At 38.9% G+C, this 21,332-nt stretch overlaps 2 protein-coding genes across 6 annotated transcripts in view; one reads left to right on the top strand and one right to left on the bottom strand.

Annotated features, from left to right (window-relative positions):
- LOC309680090 (E3 ubiquitin-protein ligase MIB2-like) overlaps positions 1–1,570 on the top strand; it is a 71,363-nt gene extending 69,793 nt beyond the window's left edge. Inside the window, 2 exon segments of the mRNA XM_082493593.1 lie at positions 519–645; positions 1,119–1,570. Coding sequence (XP_082349719.1) covers positions 519–645; positions 1,119–1,293 — 302 coding nt within the window. The 3' untranslated portion in view covers positions 1,294–1,570.
- A 452-nt stretch (positions 1,571–2,022) lies between these two features.
- On the bottom strand, positions 2,023–20,911 carry CDK11B (cyclin dependent kinase 11B). 5 transcript variants are annotated; one of them, XR_014269864.1, is made up of 20 exons: positions 20,760–20,911; positions 19,975–20,090; positions 19,320–19,444; positions 18,664–18,802; positions 17,962–18,092; positions 16,645–16,767; positions 15,432–15,527; positions 15,191–15,319; positions 14,277–14,342; positions 13,486–13,661; positions 12,646–12,736; positions 10,872–10,993; positions 10,428–10,533; positions 9,697–9,818; positions 8,590–8,697; positions 7,501–7,617; positions 7,074–7,222; positions 5,324–5,513; positions 4,186–4,328; positions 2,023–2,040 (listed from the first exon to the last, which is right to left on the bottom strand). XR_014269864.1 is itself a non-coding variant. In XM_082493466.1 (19 exons), the coding sequence occupies exons 1-19, from the start codon at positions 20,868–20,870 to the stop codon at positions 4,236–4,238; spliced, it is 2,304 nt and encodes a 767-aa protein (XP_082349592.1). In that variant the 5' UTR covers positions 20,871–20,911; the 3' UTR covers positions 3,593–4,235. The 5 variants fall into 5 exon arrangements, 4 of the variants coding, with proteins under 4 accessions (XP_082349594.1, XP_082349593.1, XP_082349592.1 ...); XM_082493466.1 differs by lacking the exon at positions 2,023–2,040 and having other exon boundaries at positions 3,593–4,328; positions 13,486–13,655; XM_082493465.1 differs by lacking the exon at positions 2,023–2,040 and having other exon boundaries at positions 3,593–4,328.
- Between the last annotated feature and the right edge of the window lie 421 nt (positions 20,912–21,332).

Raw genomic sequence — 21,332 nt, forward strand, 5'->3', positions numbered from 1 at the left:
AAGGAGATAAAGTATGTTAATCACCTTAATCTAGTGTCTCAGTTTTATGAATCCAGATAACAGACTAATGCAGGATCAGGTCAAGTTACTGCAGCTGTGGACGTACACTTCACATAGATAAATACCTACTGGCCTTAAGAAGATGGACCCTATAACTAGTACCTCTTTTGCCAGTACAGAGGTATTTTTTTAGACCAGACTAATGCAAAGATGCAGTCAGATAATTACAAACCCATATATGTTCATACATTGACCGTATACTCTTCCATATATATGAAACGGGCAAATTGATTTTTAGTCATCTCTGTCAGTTTACATGCCACAAAATTGTTATCTTTGCGTATGAATAATGTTACATGTCCATCCAAGAATTGCTCAATAGGAGGTGCTTTTAAATTAATACTTTTAAGGTTCCTTAGATGCTAACATAATTCTGTGGAAGTGTTTTGTAATGACTAAAGCTTGATAATGAGATATGCTAACTTTTGCCATTTCTTTCTCTCGCCTCTGGTGGACAGAATTCCCATTTCCAACAGTCCCCCCTACTCTGCCCCCACCAAGGACAAAAACCAAGACTGTTTCTGAAGGCAGGAACGTCACCTTCCGCTGTGGACAGAAGATAATTCATAAAAAAGGCAAAGTTTAGTAAGTGCTCTATCATTTATTCCAGTCCTTTAGGAGACTTTGCAGCTTACATACCAAAAAGGATGTGGAAGTATGACAAAACAGCATAGATAAGAATGCAGTTTATCTTCTGGAGTGTGTCACTGTCTCAGTTGGCACCCCGAGTAGAAAGAGGGGCGGCTGGCTAACTGCGAGAAGGGAGTGTGCAAGTATTGTTCATAACATTGCAAAGCATTAGTGTGAAAGCAGAGCTATCAGAAACGAGCAAGCTGAGCTGAAAAAGGATAAAATCCAATTCACATATATACACAAAGATAATTCTTACCAAGTTGAATTCTCTGGCCCATATTCTGCAAAAAACTACAGTCTTAAATTTACCTTTTTAGGTCTTACTAGTGTACAAGCATGTTATTTCTGGATGTATCTAAAATTGAGAGAGATATGCCCAAGTTCATGAGTTTTGTAGTTTAATTTCTATTATTTTTCTTATGCAGCTGGTATAAAGATAAGGAGCTTCTGGAATACTCATATCCAGGTTACTTATCCTTAAATGAAGATCACATGAGCATCATTGCAAATGCAATTAATGAAGGAACTTACACTTGTATAGTAAGGAAAAAGGAAAGAATCTTGACTACTTATTCCTGGAGAATCAGACTGAAGCACTAACAGGGGCCCTGGAATGAGCGCTTCAATTACTGCTAGTTCTGTTTCAAGTTCAAAATGTTTCTTTGGCGTTTTATATTTAATCTCCAGTAGTGCAATGGAACTTCTAAATCAGCTGCTTCCATACCTTGGGCAAAAGAGACTCTGAGACTTGATTACTGGAATATAAAATTTTTCCAAATTAGTTCTAATGATAAAGAATTTATCAAGTATGTGCTGTACAGAGAATTAAATTTTTTTTAAAAAAAAAAGTAAAGTGTCAGATGGTGTAGTTGAACTATGTGGATCACTGCGGACTGCTGAAAAAAAGAACATAACTCTTCATCAAAGAAAACAAATGGATGAACAGATTGATGGCTCGACGATGCTGCAGTGGAGGCAGAGGGATTGCGGAAGAAAAATGACCATTTATACTCTGTAAGTGTTTTGCTGTCATTTCTTTAGTCCTGGTGCATAGCACTACAAGAACATACAAAAAAAGTATAAGACCTAATAGTACTTTACTTGTCAGGAGGAGGACGTAGGGTCACAACAAACCCTTTCTAATTATTCCACTCCACGTTTTGACACGTTCAGTTTGAGTATCCACAGAACAGTCTCCTGTGGTTTCTATTTATTACTCGCGTAATCTTACCCCAATAGACTATTTACCTCCATCAGCAGCTCCTCTTAACTTCTCCTTTAGGTGTCTGATCAATAAGCCTCTCGACTCCTTCAGCAGAGATGAGGTAATTTCCACCTCTGTCCTTCCTCCAGTTGCCCAAGCGATGAGGTAAATGTGCCGCATCCAACAGGAAAATAGCATTAGTACCGGCAGGCAAAGACTAGTGCACTCCAACGGCTACAGCGGCGCAGCATTCATTTGCACGGTTAGGAATCCCCGACAGTCGTTACATTTAGCAAGATCCTTATCCAGTGTTAAAGCAGCCAACATTGTTCTTTGCTTAGGGTCATCCTTTTCCAGTTCTCCTCTTAACCTCTTGAAACAGGCTTCTTTCTATTTAAAAGCACCAACAAAAAAACTGCAAAGCATCTCATGCGCTGCAGTACAGGTCAGCAGTTGAGGAAGCGTTGTATTAGAGCGGAAAGGCTCCATCAGTTAAATTCTCCTCTGTCTTAGGACAGTTAGTTGGGAGTACAGCATAGTATAAAACTTAATTGTCCATGCAAAGATGTATTTTTAAGCTCAGGATGATAAAAGGCAAGCATTCTATGTAAAAACAGACAACTGAGACACAATAAAAGCTGAGATGTAGTAACAGAACAACGTCACGCTCTTCAGGAGAGCTGATATTTCCCTTCTACAGAAAAAAAAAAAGAAGGGGGGGAAGTTACACATATCTTTCATAACCTTATTAAACCTCCATTGCAATCCAGCATTAGGGTTTTATTTTGTTTTACTAAAATTATCCCAACTTAGATGAATAATCCTTTTTGTCAGGAATGTGGATCTTCCAGTGGTGCCCGCACTGGCTGCAACACTGCCGAGGAAGCTGGGAAGGAAATAATCTCACAGAGCGTGAGCCGCACAGCACAGCTTGAAATACAAAATACGCAGTCAGGTTCTACTCCTTTAGAGCAAAACGACTCTCTGTTCCCGCACTCTGGGATGCGGCAAACCCCGGCTTTTCCATGCGTTACTGTTCTCCACCTATGAGGAATCCTGCTAAGATCATGCACAGTTTGGTTACCAGACTAGTAACAGACTGTTTCTGCTTCAGCACCAGGCAGCCAATCAGGCCTAAAGAGAAAATAGTTCTGCATTCCTGCACACAAAGAAAAACCCAAACCCCAAACCACTGTTTTCAAAATTTCCCACAAGGTTAGTACATCCACATTCCAGTTCCAAGGCCTTTACCCAGAAAAAACTCTTAAAATGCACTGAAATTGATAGAATGTTTATAATTTAAATTAATCCTTTTACTGGACTGGTGCCCAGTTCTGACTGCGTGAATACCCTGGTATTTTCCAAATCTTCCTGTTCCCAGAAACGAATGATAGCATTATAGCAATTAAAGACTCAGAAGACACCGATATCCCAACAGGATTCCTCTGGTCTTCCGTCTTACAAGAAAGGACTGAAATATGGCATTATACAATCAGTAACGCTAAACTCTTGGGGGTTTTTTTTATGAAAAAGGGCATATTTAAAAGAACTTTCTACAGAAAATAAAGTATCAAGTCTCCATATTAAGTCTTTTTGATTTATAAAACAATAGAGTACATCTTTTGCACCAGTGCCACTGTAAATACACGTATACAACACACTAGTGTTCAGCTCAGTAGTGCACCCAAAAATATTGTGAGTATCGAGCCCAACCCAGCCCCACTCTCTCCAAGGCACGCGACAGGAAAGAAACCTCAGAATTGCTACGGTTTTTTTGCCCTAACTATATTCAGACACATAGAATTTACTTCAAATAAAGTTGTTTCCCCAGGCTGACAACATGCGTACTAGCGTCAGCACAGATTTGGGGGCGGCGGGGGAAAATAACGTTCCACCCTAGAAGACTTAATGCCACCAACATCCAAGTTTGCTGAATGTGAAGAAATGAAATCCTTCACACTGTTAAACAATTAAAAATGTATTTTAATTCTACAAATTTACAAGGAAAAAAAAAATAAAACAAACCAAACCCAACAAAAAAAAAAAACTAAAAAGAAAACAGAAACTGTTCCAGGACTGTACTTCAAGTTTTCCTTTGTCAAATTTTGTAATGATCCTTGGCTTTTCGGGTTAATTCCAGTCCTCTAATGGAATGCAGCAGTTAGTTATACTCCGCACCCAGCAAGAGCCTTTGAATCTGTGATGACATTTTTGAGTTTGCCCCTGTGAAAAACATGTAGTCCCCCTGTCGTGAAGAACAGAACTGGGGCACTCAGAAATCCACTCACATGAACAGTTCTTTTTTTTGTTGGCTTTTTTTCCCCATTTCAGGTCGAGTTTAAAACTTGAGGCTGAAACCGGGTCCTGCAGCCGACGCTCCTTGATTTGTGGTGGTCAGATGAAAACCCGTGTCTTTCAGATCATCATCACCCTGTGGAAACCAATTACAAATTCATTTATCAGTGTCTGTGCAGATGCATTTACCTCTCCAACACAAAAATCTAAACAACAACAACAAAAGTATCTTTAGGAGATGAGAAACAAACGTTTGATTTAGTGACATCATAGCTAAGATCGATGCAGAGTATTATTCATGATCTTTAAACATTGCTATTTCAAAAGTTACCTTTTCTAAAGGCATCTCGAGTGTACTCCTAGTTTGTATACCTACTTTTAACTACACTTGTGAAAGATGAAAAAGAATTGTGAAAACACAGTATAAATAAGTGTAAACTACACTTATTGGGCCTCTGATGAAACACACTCTGCACACGCTCCTTGTCAACTTTTGTACCCTCAAAAATCAAGGTTAAACAAACTTTTAGGCTACCTCATCTGTTAAATCAGGCACAATAACTACCCAGTGCCATTTCATCTATGCTGAGACACGGAAAGAAGTAGTTGATGTAATTAAGGCCCCCGAGACTGTCACGTGCTTTTCCAGCCAGCTTTTTTTCCAGCACAGGCAGCACAATCCCCACTGACAGAAAGAACCCCAGCCTTGGCCTTTTTGAATTCTCTCTAAATATTGGAAAAAGAGACCCTTTCTACCCACAAGATATGCATAACTTACCAGGCTTTGGGTTTTTTCCAAAAATAAATTTGCAGCTTTGAAAGCTTAGTTGAAAGTGTAAAACAATGGACACTTTCAAAAGAAAAAGTCTTCTGCACTGCAATAAAACCAGGCGGCACTTCTGTCTCAGATTATGTACTGCAATTATGACTCTGTGAATATGACAGTAATTGGACCTGCCCTCTGACAAGGAACCGAGGGAAGGCTGGGCTTCTATACTGTCTTTTTCATGCAGGCGCAGGTGAGTCCCGGGATCCCCAAGGCTAACAAAATGCAGTCCACATAAATTCAGGATTTGGACACACCCGAAAACCTCCGAAGCATGTGTCAGTTGCCCAATGTGCTGTGCTTACCAGCTGGCTGTAGCCAAGGCCTCCCTCAGGCGGTCGTGGGCTAGTGCCACGTTTTACTCTTTGCTGTTCGCTTTTTGCTGGCCAGGTGGGAAACATGGAGGGGTCGATAGGAAGGGGAGTCTCTCGGAAATACTCATGCTTCAAACCATCTTCAGCAGTAATTCTTCTGGCTGGGTAGTATGTCAAAAAGCTGCAAAGAATTTAGGAAGGCAATGAAATAAGGAAGGAGAGACAGAAAAAAGAAAAATTTTAGCCCCAAAATTATAAATTCTTCAGAAACGCAATTTAGAATTGTCTGATTCTTAACAAAGAATTCTATTAATGTGTATATTTGCTGACATATGGGTGATGTAACACAGCTGGCTGATTTTAAAAGCACACTTCCTACATGAACATATAATTAACGGAACTGCAGCTGGAACTACGTATCAAAAGTAGTTTTGTAGGGATCTGCTTACAGAAGTATAAATCGTTAAGACACCTCAGAATCTGTGGGTGGTCACACAGAGCTCAAAAGGGATCCAGGATGGTTCAGTTAAGATATTTTACAATGCTACTTTGCTTTTTAGAGAAAACAACTGAGATTATATCAATACACCACAAAATATTGTGATACAGGGCAACTTAACTGTACAGCTTGTGGTTATTCTAAACCTTTAGCAATACAGAAACATGTTTTTCTGTACTATTTGTCCTACCAAACAGTATTTAGCCCTGACTATGTAAACACTTATATATCCAAGGTTTGTACACGTAATGAGTTCCACTGCCTTATGTACTCATGTGTTTCTCTACGTTCCAGACTCACGTGAGTACTATAGCATTGTCATTCTTACCCAAAATAATGAAGACATAGCCCTGTCATAAGCAATTCGTTTAAGAAGTAGATGACACTGATATGATATCCATCTTTTTTAAGACAAGTTGTTCTTAGACCGTCAGAAAGGTTATCTAACTTTCTAACTTCCAGTAAATTAATCACAACTCATTCAAAAACCTGGAGCAGCATAATTCTTAAAAATTGGAAAGACTGAAAATCCCCCCCCTTTTTTTTTTTTTTAAAAGTACTTTTTAATTATTTTTTTTTTAATAGAGACAAGTTCTAAGTAAGATCTGAAACTCAGTCCTTTCCACTACTTCACATCATAAAATTTAAAGGGTATATTAGGATAGGGAGGGGAACAAAAATCTCTCAAGCCATTGTCAACCTTTTTAAAGAACAATGAATTGGAATGCAATCAGAATGCACCAGCAGAGTTAGCTAAAAGGAAAGCCAGAACATCAGATGTGACAGAACTCGTGAACTTGGAAAATCTAGGAAAAAAAGAAGATTGCTGTTTTCCTAATTCCTTAATATGATCTCTAGAATGTACTGCTCTTTTTCCTTTTCTCAACTGTAATTTAATTGTTTTAACAAGATCCATCAGCAGACTGCATGATCGCTGACTCACCACATGATTAAACGACATGAACGAGCTAAAACCACTACTAAAACATTCTTCTTATTCTTCTAGGATATAGGTGCGCAAGAATAATCTTGGACTGAGGTTTAACAGCAGGTGTTAAGAGCCTGGTATACTGAATAAAGCTGTTGCAAGGAATGTCACAAACAATGTCGCTTCAAGTGCATCATCATGTTCTGACAAGGTTAAAGGCACTGGAATACCGTACTTCACTACGAATCTTCTTCCACCACTCTCATAGCACGTGAACATGTTTTCCCAAGGACACCCTAGAAGACAGCACTTACTTGTTCATCAGATCAAACCCCTGATCGGAAAGCAGAGCTCCAAATCTCTTGCGTAGATTGTTGTAGGGATATTCTGTGAATGTCATCTTCTTCACTGCTGGCAGCTCATTGTAACCAGGCCAGATTTTTTCGCTTGGAGTACCTAGATCCTGTAAATTAAAATATCTCCTTAATAAACTCATTCTAGAGTGCAACTCTTCTGCGTATTCATTATGTAGCTAAAGGAGTTGGTAAGTATCCAGAGAAAACAGACAAAACACAAGTCACGATCTTAGCCCTCCTATAAGCATGGTAAAACAAGAATCAGAGTAATGAGCCTTTTATTAAGGCTCTGTCAAAGAGCAACAAGCACTTAATTTCTTACTAACTGTAATGTACCTGCCTCTAAAACCAGTCAGTTAGAATCCAAAGTTGTTAAAAATGTTACCTTAAAAACTTTGTTAATCTGGTCAATCTCTGACTTCCCTGGAAACAGCGGCTTCTGTGTTAACAGCTCTCCAAATATACACCCTACTGACCACATGTCTATTGCCGTTGAATATTCCTGAAAAGAAGGAATATATTATACCTTATAAAATCAGTAAGTACTTTCACCGAGTTGTTTGTGGATTTTTGTTGTTGGTGGTTTGGTTTGGGGTTTTATTTTTCTTAAAGATTCTACCACTTCAGAGTTCAGACAGAACACGTACAATCATTCCAATACCCAAGGCACAGGTCTCAACTGTATTCACTCAGAAGTTAAAATTACTGTGAATTATGAGTAATACATGTACACAAATACTTCAGGCTGAAACGTGAAAGCCTCCACAATGTTGCCTTTCTTCTTCACTCACAGAGCATCACAACTAGCAAAGCATTCGAGTTTGCACTCTCTCTCACAGAGATCCTGAGCCCTCGTTTTGCCACAACAGCCGTCACGGGTTATGGGCGCAAAACCTGGTCACCATGGTACACCTCTCTTCTTAAATAGTCATTTCCCCTATTAGAAAAACATCTTTGAAAGACAGCGTAGGGCTTCCTTCACTTTTGCACCCATTTTTTGGTGGTAGTGCAGTATCTTTTTCTTGCATGGTTCTTGTCACTGAAGCCCTACAGAACCCTACTGATGTCATCCACATTTCAGTTAAGAAACAGGTAATCAGTAGGGAATGTTGCCAGAATGTTGCCAGTACCTTGTTCTGCTCTCAGGTGTCACAAATTTTAGATTAAAAAAAAAAGAATCCAGCTGCCCAAGATGACAGTGACAGTTTGCATCAATCCACGAGAAGTCCAGCAGCACCACCACATCAGCATTCTAAAGGAGCAAAACTCGACCTGTCACCCACCCACCTTCTGTCTGTGGAAGATGGATTTTTTTAGCTGTGTTATTAGGAAAAATACTACTGACGAGTCAGAATTTCCATCTCTAAATCAATATAAAGAATCAAGCGCACTCATGCTTTGTTCATAAATGATAAAATAAAGTTAGTCTGAAGAGGCATTCCCCTAGCAGCCAGAGGAACGAGGAGAAACATACCTTAGCTCCAAGCAACAACTCTGGAGCCCTGTACCAAAGCGTCACCACCACTGGCGTGTAAGGCTTCAGTGGAGATCCATATTCCCGGGCTAGTCCAAAATCTCCAACCTAAATGAGAACTGGTAATCAGCACGATTTCCAACGTTGACCATACCATTTACTCACAGTGCCAAGCCGTTGGCCGTGTTGGCTACTGCGCGGCTTCCAGCCCTCAAAACCAGCCACCCAGCATACACTGCGCCTCATGGGCCTTCCCTCTCTTTTTCCACCGAAGGGAAAAAACATTTTTCCCTTCCTGAGGCCAAGTAAGAGTTCCTGTTATTGATCACCTTGACAGAAAACGTCCGTGGCAAGGGGAAAAACAAAGCCAAACGACAGCAGTAGATGCTGACTTCAACTTTGCAAGCAAGAAAAAAAATTCAAACTCCAGTTCTCCCCAGAAAGGGAAAGGCTTAACAATGGTAACAGCTGTTAAGATGTAAATAATGGCAATATTTAATTGGCATCTAAAATTGAAGAATTGAAAATGTTATGTCCTGATCCTATTAGTCCCACCTTTCTCTAAGATTTTTGTAAGAAGTCTGTGAAATGTTAGATAGATTTTCAAAGCATGCAACTTTCTTTAAAGACTTTTTCTTTGTAAAGAGAATCTCCATCTCCACCAGTGATTGTACAGTTCAGCACTACTACAGAGATTTATATTCTTGATTAAGCTTCACAATCTCTCAAGTTGAAAGAGCAACCCCAGTCCAAACACGATGATGCTGATATAGAAAAAGTAAATGCCACTGTCACAGATATAGTATGCGGCATCACCAGGAAGAGAACACTGTTCAGGCTTCTAATCACACTATGAAGAATTCAGTATTCACTCGAGCAGGCTTATTTGTCACATCCTAGCATAAACCCTGCAGTTGTGGCAAGGCAATCTCTTTTCTTTACTTAAATAGTACAGTTTACTCTTTCACAACCATATGTTTTACAAGCCGCACCTCCCACCTCCTCAAGACTAACACAAAACATTCTATCCAGCTCTTGACATAGCTGTAATGCAGCGCAATTCTGCAATACCAGCTTTTTCATAAGTGTGGTACACATAATTCTTACTTTTAAAATGCCTGAATGACTGAGCAACAGGTTGGAAGTTTTCAGGTCTCGGTGAAGTATCCAGTTGTCGTGAAGATGCTTGACTCCTCGCAGTAACTGAATCATCAAGGTTTTCACTTCACCTGGAATGATAAAAAGAAGCCAAATACATTTAGGAGAAGAAATCTATCTTTAATTTTGTTTGTTTGTTTGTTTGGAGAACAGGGAAGGGGCAGGAGGATGAAAGGGATGTCAAGTTAAAAGCATAGTAGAGACTGCACCATAAAAATATGTCACAGAAGAAGTTAAACCCACAGAGTTGCCAATAAAGCAAAATTAATCTGGATAGCTGGAATGCATCCAAATAATGCTCAGAAATTAATGCCTCTCAAAAACACAGGAAGTGGCCAAAATTAAAACTGTGTTCTTTTACAGTTTAGCACAGGGGAAACACCCTCAATTTCACATCTGAACCTCCACTTCACCCTAAGCAGGCAAACTGGATTCATCAGCCAAATATCACTCTGAATATCAGCACTCCCAGCCTACGATCCGATCTTCAGTAAAATCAGACCGAACAGAGATAAAGCAGTGAAGTCTCTGTTCCAAAGAACACTCACAGGACATTCCAAGGCAATACACGTCACCGCACAAAGCTAGCTCTCTGATGGCAGTACAGCCCAAAGACACTGAGGTTTGCGTTGGCCAGTTTTCCAGTTTTGAGAATTACAGGAGACTATGGCAAACAGTACCTGGTAGAAATGGTTGCTTCATTGTTTCCATCAGACTCTTGAGATCGTGTTCTACATAGTTCATGACAATATAGATTTTATCCATATTACTACCTACAACAATTTCCTAAAACACAGAAACAAATTATCAGAACAAGCACACGGTATTTAAAAAGCATGCAAAAATGAATTTTAGAAATTTACTGGCAAGAGGATAAATGGAGCCTGCCATTGGTAAAATCCATAGAAAATGTATTTTTCTATTAAAAACAAAAAAGCTAAATTTTGCAAAACATCAGATCGTGTAGAAACAAGTCACGTCTATATAGTTTTATGGGCAGTATACAACTGTTTACAGAAACAAGCTCTGTGATGCATGCTAACATTTTTATACAGCATTTTAAAAGCCAAGAGGCAATATTTCAAGAACAAAAATACTTTTGAAACAGAAGATTGTGGCCTTACTCTGACAGTGACAATATTTAGATGTTGTGCCTTCAGAATAGTATTTATTTCTCTCAGAGAAGTAATGGGAAAGCCTTCCTTTTCCTTTTCCATTTTCAGTCGCTTCAGAGCCACGATTTCATCTGCAAAGAAAACAGAATTATTAACTGCAGATTTCCCATCACATAGGTAATAAAATGCATGTTAAGACATCCCCCAGTGTTCTGTCACTAATTTATTTGAATCAAAACCATTACTCAAGACATTCCGTTGAACCAAGAAGCAGAGTCAGTCTCACATTAGCAAAGTAAACCAAAAAAAACAACCAACCACCACCACCACAAGATTGCCAAGTTTAGAGGATAAAATCTAAAACAACAATCCAAAAGCTGCATCACGGATTTTGGTGTATTCCAATATAACTCGCCTGGAAAGAAACTAAACAAAAAGTGTATTTAACTCTAAACATAGTTAGGAAGATAAGACAGCAGAAATGCCTCAAATGCAGTTTACTTCTGTTTAATGACCCGACTGGAAACCAAGGTGCTGCTCAAAACATTCACATTACCGAAGTGAATTATTTGCATACATCTGCATTTTGCATGATATTGTGGAGAATAATGGTTATGTCAGTCTCGGAGCAGGCCTCAAGACAGAGAGGGAAAATAAAAACGAGCTCATGGTAGTCGTCCAGTAAGCAAGTGAACTCAGAGAAACCCCGATGCCAAATGTGTACCTCCGCTCCCCAAAGGGGACCAAATGGTCATATTATTCTAAAATAAACAGAGGAACCCAGGCACCCAGAAGTTAAACCTGTCACTAAAATCACAGCTTGTCAGCTGGAACCTGAGAATAACCCTAATTTCTGTCTAGGTCTGTTTTGGGACATAGTACTTTTTACAAGCTCTCCTCACCACCTGCCAACTCTAAAACTGCAGATATTTAATTTACTGGTGCTACAGTTCCCCTTGAAAATTACCAGCTTGCTAGAAAGTAACGTATCACTAGTGATGGCAACACTACAGGGAAACCAAGGTCAGAGCCGAAAGGACAGATCATATCTTGCTACGCATTACCTTTTTCCAGGACAAAAGAAGTGCTATACTAAAATAGCTGTTTTTGTTAAATTATCAAAGCAAACATTTCTTTCACTTGAGGAATCACCATGGAAGAGGAAAACATTAATGACTTGATGGTTGGCTCTTGCACCATTCATAGGAAACGCAACAATTTCTTCAAGACGCTTACCATTACAAACCAGATAAGCGAAGAGATTGAGTTTTAAAAATATAAATCCACTTGTATAGACCAGAAGTGTTTTTTTGAGAGAGAGGTTAAATAAAGAAAAGAGTAGAAGTTCTTTCTACAACAAAATACTGCAGTATAGACTCACTGCACACCAACCGCTACTTTATAAATTCCCTAATCCAGAGCTGTGCTTACAGTGACGCCTGGTGGAACGGTTTTGTCAAATTTTGAAAATCTGCAACCTGGTAACTATCTACAGCAGACCTCAAGCCAGAACTAACTCCCTTTCGAGCCAGAAACTGAAATCCTGTTAACTGTTCTACACCATCATGGCCCATAAAGAAATTCATTCTGAACTCAAACAGCTGCACGTGAAGCCCCTATGTCAATGTCCACATCCTATTACAAAAGCACAGATTGTTCTTGATAAAGACGACAGCATTTTAGACAGATTTTGTTCATCAATGAAAAATGCAGAACCATAATTTGCATACAACTTCAGCCCTAAATGCCATGAAGATAATAAATGGAGACCACTTATACTAACCAGTCTTCTTGTCTTTTGCTCTGTAGACTACACCGTATGTTCCTTCTTCAATCCTGTTCAAACACTGGAATTCCTCCACGCTACGACAGCCCTGAAAAAACAGATGGACAACATTTACTCCTCCAGCATCTGGGGGAGGGTTTTGCTTAGTTTTTTTTAAATAAGACATAAGGTAAACTTCAGCAACTTCACAGGAATAGTTAAGATTTACCAAGAGAATTCAACAATATGGCTACTCCATGTGAGAAAGGTACCTTTGGGGTTTATTTTTACTTGGCTCTCCAAAGGAATCCTGGACGGAGTCTGTGTTTTAGTAGGTCAACTATATTATTTCATTAACTCTTCACCCATTCACTTTTGCACAGAAGAAACTGAAATTTCTGCCACAATGGCAAAGGCGGCAACTCAGCACCTTAGACTGATACCTTTCACATAGTTCAAGTAATAAAAATATGCTTTCTCTTTGTATTGCTACACTTTGCTGTTGGCTACAAAAAGAATAACCACCCATCCATTTCTATTCGCATTAACAGAACTCTTCTCTCACAAGTATCTATTTCCAGAGAGCAATACCAAGATATCAGAGTATCAAATGTGCTATTACATTCTTACCCATAGCTAAAAGAGTAATCTCATTTTTGCTCCATGCACATTTTTTCCTTGTCAAAAGAGACAGCATGATTTCACACAGGAGTGCGTATTTTGTGATGCTGAGTCAGCAAGACATATTCTGCCCGTAAACTATGCCACGCACAAATATGTGTTTGTGATGTTAACAAAGCAGCTAGGGAAATTTGTTTGCCTATGATATTCTCAAGCATCCTTTAAGCGATCCTCTACCTGGAGAGCAGGAAGATACTTAGGAAGCTCTTGTTTCAATTCAATGGGGGAGGAAGCTGGTGAGTCAGGAATATAGTCTCCTTCTGTCATGGCATTGGAATGAGGGGAACCCTCCCCTACTTCTTCCTCTTCTACTTCGCTTCCTGCTGAATCTCGGTCAAACCTTGACTCTGTAACTTCAAAAGTCAGAATCAGTCGTGGAAAGAGGGAGCCGTTTGGAACAATTAAGTTCAGATTTAGACAAATAAGGGTAGTGAAACACTGATCGCTATACATGAAATAGGTGTGCAACTTATGCAACTTAAGCTACTGCAAGAGTAAAGATCAATGAGAAGCCTGATTTCTCGTCTTTGCAGAGATGATGCTTTCAAGAACTCATTTACAGTCATGTAAATACAATTTTCAGCGTTAAATACAGCATGTCAGAAAAATAAATCTTTACACTTACAGAATGAGAGAGAAAACTGACCCAGTATATCTCATTCTGATTGCAAAGATTTTTTGATGAGAGGACAGAAGAAGAGACCGAAAATGAAAAAGAAGGAAACATTAGCTCATTAGACTAGGATCTAGTTTCCTCTAAACATAGACCTTGGAACAGATTTCAAGGAATTTCTGATTCTGACATGAGAATGGCCCCAAAATGCCAAATACAAGATGCTTTATAATGATGGCAAAACTGCAACAAGAAATACATTTAAAGTATTTTAAAACATTTGTAGAAATAGATTTATTTGGCTGCAAAAATTCAGCCAAACACTTCTTTAAAAAAATCAGTGTTTGCATTGTACCAACTGGGATGTGGTTTCCATTCTCCCGTTCCTCCTCTTCACTCATTTCTTCCTCGCTCACCTCTTCTGCAAAACAGAATCAAGCGCAACTGAATTAACTCAACATTTCTGTAGTTCCGTGTAAGGCAGATCACTATTGAAATGCTTTTCTAATTCACCAGGCCTTCTTCACCACTATCTAGTTTGTGACCTCGTACTTCTGTTTCGCTTGGAAAGCAAATGCAAGTCCCCTGACTCCACAGAACTGCACCTTTCAGCTTCCAACAGGGAATACAATTCTTACCAATTATCTGGGAATTCAGGGATGGGGGCGGGTGAATAAATTAGGACAGGAAACTTATGAATATTTGCTTATAAACTGTAATTGATTTTAAAGAAAAATACCCAGCCATCAGAGCATGCTTTGCATAGAATCATAGAATTTTTGTGCCTTTTCCTCACTAATTAGTGACAAGAATGGCCACAGTAGACTTTTTTTACTAAACCCTTTTTTTTATTATGTTCATTTATTTGTACTGGAATCAAAAAAGAAATGAGATTCGCAACTGAAGATAATTCAAAATGACAGAGAAATTTGTATTTCACCACCCCCCAAATAAGTGCAGAATTGTTCTCTACAGAATATTTGTTACGTTAAAAAATTACTTGAACTGTTAGCCTTACACCATTGAGGAAGACAAAATTGGCTTTCCATTTGCTAATCTGACTTCTTAGACGAACAATTGGTATTACCTCTATATAAAAGGATAGAATATGACTTCTACTTGTTTTTTTTCTTTTTAGTTATCTTGACCTGTGAGGTCTCAGCCTATCCTAGACTAAGAGAAAAGGAAAATGTTCAAATAAAACAATACAGAACGAAAACCAAAGAAAATCATAACACACCGTTCTAGGACCTGCTTTATTTTACTCACCAGCTGACTGCTCAGACACTTCCTCAGAATTACTTCCCGTCTCTTCCTCCTCCTCCTCTTCCTCACCCTCTTCCTCAGAACCTTCACTGCTAGACTCTTCCTCCTCTTCTTCTGAGCCCGATCCAGATTCTGTTCAGGAAAAATCAAACAAATAACTAAGTAGGCACACGCTCTACCAACAGTGTTTTCCTCACTAGACAATTGAACAATTAATTACAGCTACTAAATTGCATTTAATCACCTGATGAAGACTCTGCCGAACTGGTTTTTCTCTCACTGTCACTGATGTCTTGCAAATCTGAAAGAGGATCTCTCTCTTCTGGTTTCTCTTCTTTTACTGTTGAGACCACAAAAATTAAAAACAGGCTGCTGACTGAATGTCACTTCTCTCTATAAGACTCTGAATACCCAGATAACTGCTTTACTTTCTCTGGCCATTAAATTGGTGCTGAACATTCTGTATTGGAAATACAGAACCCTAAAAAAAAAAAAATTCACACTCTGCTCAAAAGACAAACAGCTTTTCTGAATTGCAGTGGTGCAGGATCAACAGCCAAAAATGCGGGATATTGACCTTTTGTTTTTTAAACATGGTACGTGCCTAAGCCCCTCCAAGTGTAATTAAAAAATTTTTTTTAAAAAAGTAACATGGTAACAAGTATCATCACAACACAGTCTCGGTAATGTGTGTACATACAGCGCTTACTGTCAGTGCTTCCTATCCTAATGCAGCCCCTCTGGACCACCATGAAATACCATGTGCGAATAATAGTTGACTGATTAGACAGTAGCTTCAAACGACTTACTGCCTGCCTCCACCTGGCATTTCAGCTGATTACATTCTGCAATCAGCTTACTTGAAATAGTTACACTTATTTTTACAGCTACGCACATTAACAAAGCAGACACAGAGCTTTTCTTCTTTAACCAAAGACACTTCTATGTCAACTGTGCAAGTTCTCTACTCACAGCTAGGACCTGCTAGCCATGGGAAGGATCATTTTTTGGCTCAGAAAACAAAATTCACCATCTAACCAGAATACTGCCTTAAGCATTTGTTTTCTTCTACAAGATGACAGTACCAGTGACGCTAGTGTAAACAGTCCCTTTTTAATCTGCAAGGGAATTAAACTACAAAATTTTAAAAATTCGGTCAGATGCTTCTTTCATCACTGAATGAAGTAACTGAAACTCTTAAAATTACTATTCCTACTACTAAGAAGGAAAAGTTCGATTTGTCACTTGAACAATTACCAGCAAAACCAACATTGCTTTAGAGAACAGTACATATGTACATATTCATGAACATTCCAGAGTTATGCCACCATGGCTGAAGTGGACAACACTTTCAATAGAGTACCAGGGATCTAGGTTTACTGCTAAAAATTAAACACTACCCCAGAACGGCTCCTCCTAGCCCACAGGCAAAGACATTATAAAGTGGCAAATGCTACCTGGTTTCCTGCTATCTCCTTGCTCAAGCTTGTCTCTTTGCTGTCGTAATGGGCTGCGACTCCAGGGTCTCATTTTTACTTTGTCTCCATATTCTTCCCTCACTGTTCTATGGTGTGCAGAAACTAGTGAAAACAAAACCAGAAAGAATTGTTACAGCTCCCTGCCCTAATTAGAATACTTCTGTCGGCCACAACCACCTGCTTTGCAAACTCTTCGTTTTTCCTTACAAACTAAAGGGTAACGGGGAGGAGTGGAAGTGGAACCTAAGTGTATCTAAGAGAATAAAGGACTGTGATTTACCTCATGCACAATAAAATATGGGTTTGTACCACTTAAGAGAAAGATGCTGCTATATTTAGGAATTAGAAGCAAGATGCCCTAGATACTACAGAGCAATCGCCCTGAAATGAAGGCATTAACGCCAGAGAGAGAAGCGGACAGACCAAGAAGATACATAAAAGAATAAAACCTGCTAAGAGTTAGAAGGAGCTGACAGAACATTTAGAGCAATAAAAATAACTAAAATGGAAGGCTAGATAAACTGAATGGTATCAGTGTAAATACCAAGCACAAAAAAAACGCTGTTCGGTATGAGCCGAACTAGAAAGAGTAACAATAAACATGGCTTCTTCTGCTACTCTTGAACAATCTTTGTCACTTGATCACAGGAACGGGTTCCGATTTTTACCTCTGAAAGCTGGGACAAACAGAGATCCTTTAACCAAAAATGATCTGAACTTAAATTGCAAGTATCTGATATGCTATGCAAAGTGAGGGTTCATGTGCATGTGTAATTTAAATTGCCCAGTTATCAGATCTTCCACACTTGGCTCTCACTACAGCCTTTTTCATGGTTGGAGTACTTACATGACCTTTGCGATTTATTTCCCCAAATCCTTAAAACACTTAATTTTGAGACTTCGACCTCTATCAAATTGGGTTAGACTCAGCCAAAGAATTCAGGAGTGACTGGGATCATGATGGATACGCACACACACACACGCATAGAGACAATGGCAAGTACATAAATTATGTTTCTACAAGAAACCAGACTAACAGAGGGAGGCAAAGAAAGACTTACTGACTAACCAGTATGATGTGATATTTGAGGCACATGACACTGTTTTATTTCCCCATGTAGAATTTAATAGATTCTTCCCCATTCATGTAGAAGCCTCCTCCCACCCCCCTTTTCTTTCTCTCTTTTTTTTTTTTTTTTTCAAATTCTGGCATTGACCTAAATGAAAAATGCTTTCTATGCCTCCATTCCACCAGCAGACAGTAAGCCCGAGCGACATTTATACAGAGACAGTTACCTTCTCTTCTGGCTTCCCGTTCCTTACGTCTTTCTTCAGCTCGCCTTTCCCGTTCTTTTTGCTCCCTTTGTTCTTTTTGCTGCTCTCTGATTTTTCTCTCTCGTTCTCGCTCAAGTTGCTCCAGACGATCTCTAGAAAATAATTATTTTTTGATACATTACAGTTCACTATAAACTCAGCTTATGAAGTAAGGGAAAACTGGTTTTCCATAACAAATTACAGTGATGTTCAATTTACTTATCAACAATACCACTGACTGCATATATTGGTCACAGATGTAGCTTTTCAGCTGATCCTAAGATCAGTGTTTCAAAGACAAAGACCACACACTCTCAAACACATGAGCTTGTGCACCCTTGTCAGAATTTAAACAGAAATTAAGCAAGTTCATTTAAAAAATCCCTTGATACTATGCAAAACTGGTTTGTGCTTCTTTTTTTTTTCATTATAGTAAAACACTGGCAATGAATTCACCTAGAAATATCTGTTGTAGTGAAGTCACTTACAAAGGTAATTAAAGTCAAGACCACATTTTCATTAGACAACACATTCACAGAAACATGGCACTGGCATCAGTCCTTACAAGTTTTTGCTCTGCGCTTTTTTTGTCAACAAAACAATGAAAAGTTAGAGATAGATTTAGAGGAGAAAGCTGTTCATCTCTTTATTGGTTTGTCACAGGGAAGGAAGGGATGGATATACCTCTCCCTCCTGGAATGCTCCCTTGCCATTTCTCTCCGTTTCTGTCTTTCCCATTCACGACGGGCTTTATCCTGCTCTTCTCTATGTCTCTTCCTACGCTCGTGTTCCCGTTCTTTCTCTTTCACTCTGGCATGTTTCCCTAAACAAACAAAAATGAATTTTGGAGTGTTACTATTCAAAATATTTAGCACTCCTATTTTTAAAAAGCAAAACTAAAAAGGATGAAACTTATGGTAACCTATTTTTACGTTCTCTGTTAGTTTCTTAATGGAAAAATCCTGATCTGAAAGGGTGTTGGAAAATTAGAAGACTGTAAGATCTTGCACAAATGCTTGCATTAAAAACAGAAAAAGGCTGCTAGTAACAGAAGTACAACGTGAATGTTTCTAGAAAGGATATTTTTTTTCCTTTACAGTCAGATACAAATGTCCCTGTCCCAAAGTGATTACAGTCCTCTCAAACACATATATATCCCTGACGTTCCCATAAGGGCATTAAACATAATTAAAGAAAACACAAGTTTAAATTCCTTTGTCTTATCCACCTGACATGTTTTCTTTAGTTTGTAGTTATTGTTATTTATTTTCTACATAGCGCTTGTTTGGCTTCACCTTGGGAAGCTCCCAGAAGTGTTACCCAAATGCAGTAATAACAACCTTCTGCTGAATGACTACGATGTCTACGTTTCTCTTTCCTCTTCTCATCTTTTCTATGATGGGTTTTTTCTTTCCGTGACATTTGCTGTGGTGGTTTTATAGCCAAGGAATCATCTTCTTCTCCTCTAAAACACAAGACAAATAAACAAACTCAAGAAGGTTACATGTACTGTCAAACAGACTGTGTGTTATTTCCTCTTTTCTCCATTATGAAAAGAATGTATTTTTCCCTATTTTATTAATTTATACTACAAATCATTGCCATAATACACCTGAACCAAGGCATTAACAGAAATCACAGTCACATAGATGACAAGGTAAGATTTTATTATATGTGCACTTTTAATACACAAGCAAACTGAGGATGAATTAAGCACCAAAAAGAACTCAGCAGTCCTGCTTTAACTGCATCTTGAGCAAATGTTTTGTTACTAGATAGTGGTCAAAATTGGACCACAATACTCTGTTGAGCCTTAATCAATACTTCAAAATGATCCCCTGGCACATTCTATGAACAGAGGCAAAATGGCACATCTGCATGCTAACGAAGTTAAACTTTTCCCCTTCAGATATTTTTAAACCCTCTTCTCAGTACTTCTAGAGGTTAATTTCAGTAACTCTTCCTAAGGTAACAAGGTTATTCTCTTATTCTTACCTGTCTTCCATAGAGTCTTCCCTCCTGTAAGGTGAATTTCTGATTGTTATTTCCATGCGATGATCTCTCAACTCCCCCTCTTCAAGAGAATCCCGCTTTGAATCCCTATCATCTGACTGTGATAGAAACACAAGAAAGGGCAAAACCAAAACATAATTAATTTTTACATCACAAAATAAAAAAATATAAATAGTATTCAACTCTTCCATTCTTTGCTCAAAAGCCATCCTCAACGGGTCACACCAGTAAAGTATACTAACTTGCGAAGCAGAGATTTCAGAGTTGTAAGCAGCCAAATGCAGTTTGATTGCAATTATAGCTGAACTTCTGTAAATTCAATGTAATTAGAGAAAATTAAACAATAATTAAGGAGGACTGCATTAACTATTGTGGGTTTTGAAAAATATTTTGTACATAATTGTATAAAACCAAACAGTAACATAAAAGTTATTTGAGAACAATTATTTAAACCCATTCTTCTATAAAATCTTTGCAAGGTTTTTACTTGAACTGCAACTTCCAGTTAATCACGTTAATTGCTTTACCCTTTCTAACCAACAGCCATGAAACAAAACACAGCATACGACATAAGGCCAATGAGATCTTAGCAAAGCATCTTTTTTTTTTGTCTCAAACTATGGAATTGGAAAAATCACCCACAAAACATGCACAAAGGAATCCCACTGATGGGGCAAGAAGCCTTGTTCCCATCAGAAAATGCGGATATAGGCACTGAAACTCCTCCGGTTTCAATAGAAAGGTGTGTATACCAAAGGGTAGCTTACATTTTTCATACGTTTTATCTCTGCCTTCTCTTCTTGCTCCTTCCTTCGTTTTTTTTCCTGAAGAATTTCATCTAAAGTTTTCACTTTCCAAGAATCCTTTTCATCACCCATTTGAGTTAAAAAAAAAAAAATCTGAAAAAGAACCTGACATTAATGAAAGCTACACAAGCTACACAGTCCAACACAGCTATTTTACACTGAGTTTCTCTATGCAGATAAACACTTAATTTACCATCTTAAAGTAAAGTCGAGTTAGACTCGACTTATCCTGCACCAGAAAAGTATGTTTTAAACCAAGAAGCACACACACTTTTTGTTATGAACTCAGGGACCTGTTCGAGTAAGACCAAAACACCGGCTGCACGCAGAGCTGGTGCTTCACCGCGGAGGAAGACGCAGAGGCGGCCGCAGGCAACAGCCCGCCGCCCACAGCTCCGCTACCGGACGGGTGACGGGAACTGCTGTTCTCAGCGGGCACCATCACGGCCTCGTACCCCACCGGGCACCCCCTAGGCCCGGAGTGTGCCCGCACCTACCGGCCGCGGGGGGGGGGGGGGGAAGCCGGCCGCAAGG

Source organism: Vanellus vanellus, assembly GCF_965231255.1.
Source record: "Vanellus vanellus genome assembly, chromosome: 20".
NCBI lineage: Eukaryota > Metazoa > Chordata > Aves > Charadriiformes > Charadriidae > Vanellus > Vanellus vanellus.